The following is a 2,331-nucleotide window of genomic DNA, read 5'->3' as shown; positions in this document are numbered from 1 at the left end:
AACAACAAGCAGCAGGCAAAACAAAAAAAATAAAGCTAAAGAGACAGAGAATAAAGTAGGACATGAAAGTGCAAGCAATCAAAACACTGGAAGCAGAGATACAATCAGCATTGAGGGGGACAAAAACCCCTTTGAATATCTGAAGGATCCTCCAGAGAAAGAGTGAGAAGATCCACCTCAACTGGAGAATAACGACACCTTAGAGCCAGGTAATAACCCAATCCCAACCCCAAGTAATACTTCCTCCCCTTCTTATGCAGATATAATCAAACCAAAGAAGAAAAATACAGAGAATACAGGCTCATTAGATGATGAAACATTTGAGAGGCCAACAAAAAAGGTCGGAAGAAGAACAAACAGGGAAACCAGGGAAGAAGATTCAGAAAGGAAAAAAACCCTTGGTAGTCAAGCTACCATAGAGATGACACTTGGGAGGAATACTAGGCCAAGGGCCCCCAAGGGAGGAGGGCCTACCCCAACAAGTGGTAAATGATGCAGCTGATTTCTTGGAACTGCAGGGGTTTGGGGAATCCCACTAAGGCAGAAGCCATAAAAGATCTGTTGAAAATGGAACCCACAGACATCCTCATGCTCCAAGAAACAAAGGTAGAAGGGGAGATCCTTCTAAATACCAGTAACACCAAATGAAAATTCGACTCTGGAAAGGTTGTCAGTGCAAGAGGCATGGCTGGAGGAATAGGAACATTCTGGGCAAAAAACTCCTTTTCCCTAGAAAGTTCCTTCGAGACCCAGCACTAGATATTTACAGAACTGCGCCACATAGCAAGCAATCTCAACCTAGCCTTGTTTAATATGTATGTTCCTGTTCACTACGAGGAAAAGAAAGAGTGCTGGAAGACACTCTCGGAGTTTCTAGATCATATCAATCCCAGGAACATAGTTATAGGAGGCGACCTGAATATAATTCTTGATCCTAAAGAGAAGAGAGGAGGGACTTACTCAAGAGACCCTTTTCTCACCACAGTGGAGAATATGATATTACAGAGGGATTTAGTAGATTTCAAGCCAGTCAAAGGAAAATACACTTGGACCAACAATAGAACAGGAGAAAATCATATCGCAGCAAGGCTGGATAGATTCCTCATCAGCAACACTATAATGATGGGGAAAAGAATAGTCATCAATAAGATTCTTCCAAAGCTCATCTCGGATCACAAACCCGTTCTACTCTGCCTGAAAGATGAAGAAGACCTAGGCCCTCTCCCATTTTGCTTCAGTCCTCTCTGGGTGGAAAGAGAAGGATTCTTTGAAACAGTTCAAACAGCATGGAGAACAGAAGTTTCAGGTTCCCCAAGTTATGTGTGGGAGCAAAAAATGAAAAATGCAAAGAAGGCCCTAAAAGAATGGATAAAGAAACCTATGAAAACTCCCACCAGCCAGAGGAAAGAGGCTGTCACCCAGTTGGAAGAAATGCAATTTGATTTGGAAGAGAAAGATATCTGCCCCATGGATTTAGACCAAGAAAAATCTGCACAAAGGAAAACATATTGCTCCTTCAGAAGCGAGGAAGAGTACTGGCGCCTAAAGTCCCGCAGCTTGTGGCTTAAAGCTGGGGACAGAAACACCACATACCTTCATAGATAGTACAGGGCTCGACTTACTCAAAACCACATAGCAGAAATCACCACATCTGATGGAAAGGTTTGCAAAGGATTTGGCCAAATCAAGGAAGCTGCTGTGAAACATTTCCAGACTCTCCTTACAGCAGAAAAGGATGGGAGTGAGGAAGATATATCAGAGTTCCTCGCAAATATACCAAAGCTAATCAGCACGGAGGATAATGAAAACCTTACGAGCTCAGTCACGGAAGAAGAGGTATCCAACATTGTCTGGTCTATGGAGCCAGACAAAGTGCCAGGACCTGATGGATTTTCAATCCACTTTTATAGAATCTGTTGGGAGTTAATCAAACCTGATCTCCTCAGAATGATACGTGGATTTATGAGAAAGGCAAAGATTGGGGGCGGAATTAACTCAACCTTTCTCACTCTAATACCTAAGGAAACAAATCCAGGATCATTGGACAGATACAGGCCGATCTCACTGTGCAATGCGTCCTACAAGATAGTGGCCAAACTTCTGGCGAGCAGAATCAAGCCTCTCCTGCAAAAGCTCATTTCTCCAGCCCAAGGGGGATTTGTGAAAGGAAGACACATCCTGGACAATGTTATCCAAGTCCAAGAAGCCCTGCACTCGAGCCATTCACGCAAAGAACAAGGTATGCTTATAAAACTGGATATGTGTAATGCTTTTGATAGAGTTAACCGCTCCTTTCTGTACAGGGTCCTTTCAGCCTTTGGATTTAATCAG

At 43.1% G+C, this 2,331-nt stretch overlaps 1 protein-coding gene across 1 annotated transcript; it reads left to right on the top strand.

Annotated features, from left to right (window-relative positions):
- Positions 1 to 813: 813 nt before the first annotated feature.
- On the top strand, positions 814 to 1,605 carry LOC149199258 (uncharacterized). Its single transcript, XM_089400513.1, has one exon. The coding sequence runs from the start codon at positions 814 to 816 to the stop codon at positions 1,603 to 1,605; it is 792 nt and encodes a 263-aa protein (XP_089256639.1).
- The last annotated feature ends 726 nt before the right edge of the window (positions 1,606 to 2,331 follow it).

The sequence above is a fragment of the Pinus tabuliformis genome, chromosome 2_1 (genome assembly GCF_031772625.1).
Source record: "Pinus tabuliformis cultivar Carrire ecotype Pingquan chromosome 2_1, CPIR1, whole genome shotgun sequence".
Classification (NCBI taxonomy): Eukaryota; Viridiplantae; Streptophyta; class Pinopsida; order Pinales; family Pinaceae; genus Pinus; species Pinus tabuliformis.
The sequence above is the reverse complement of the archived record's forward strand: the minus strand, read 5'-3'. Positions and strand labels throughout refer to the sequence as shown.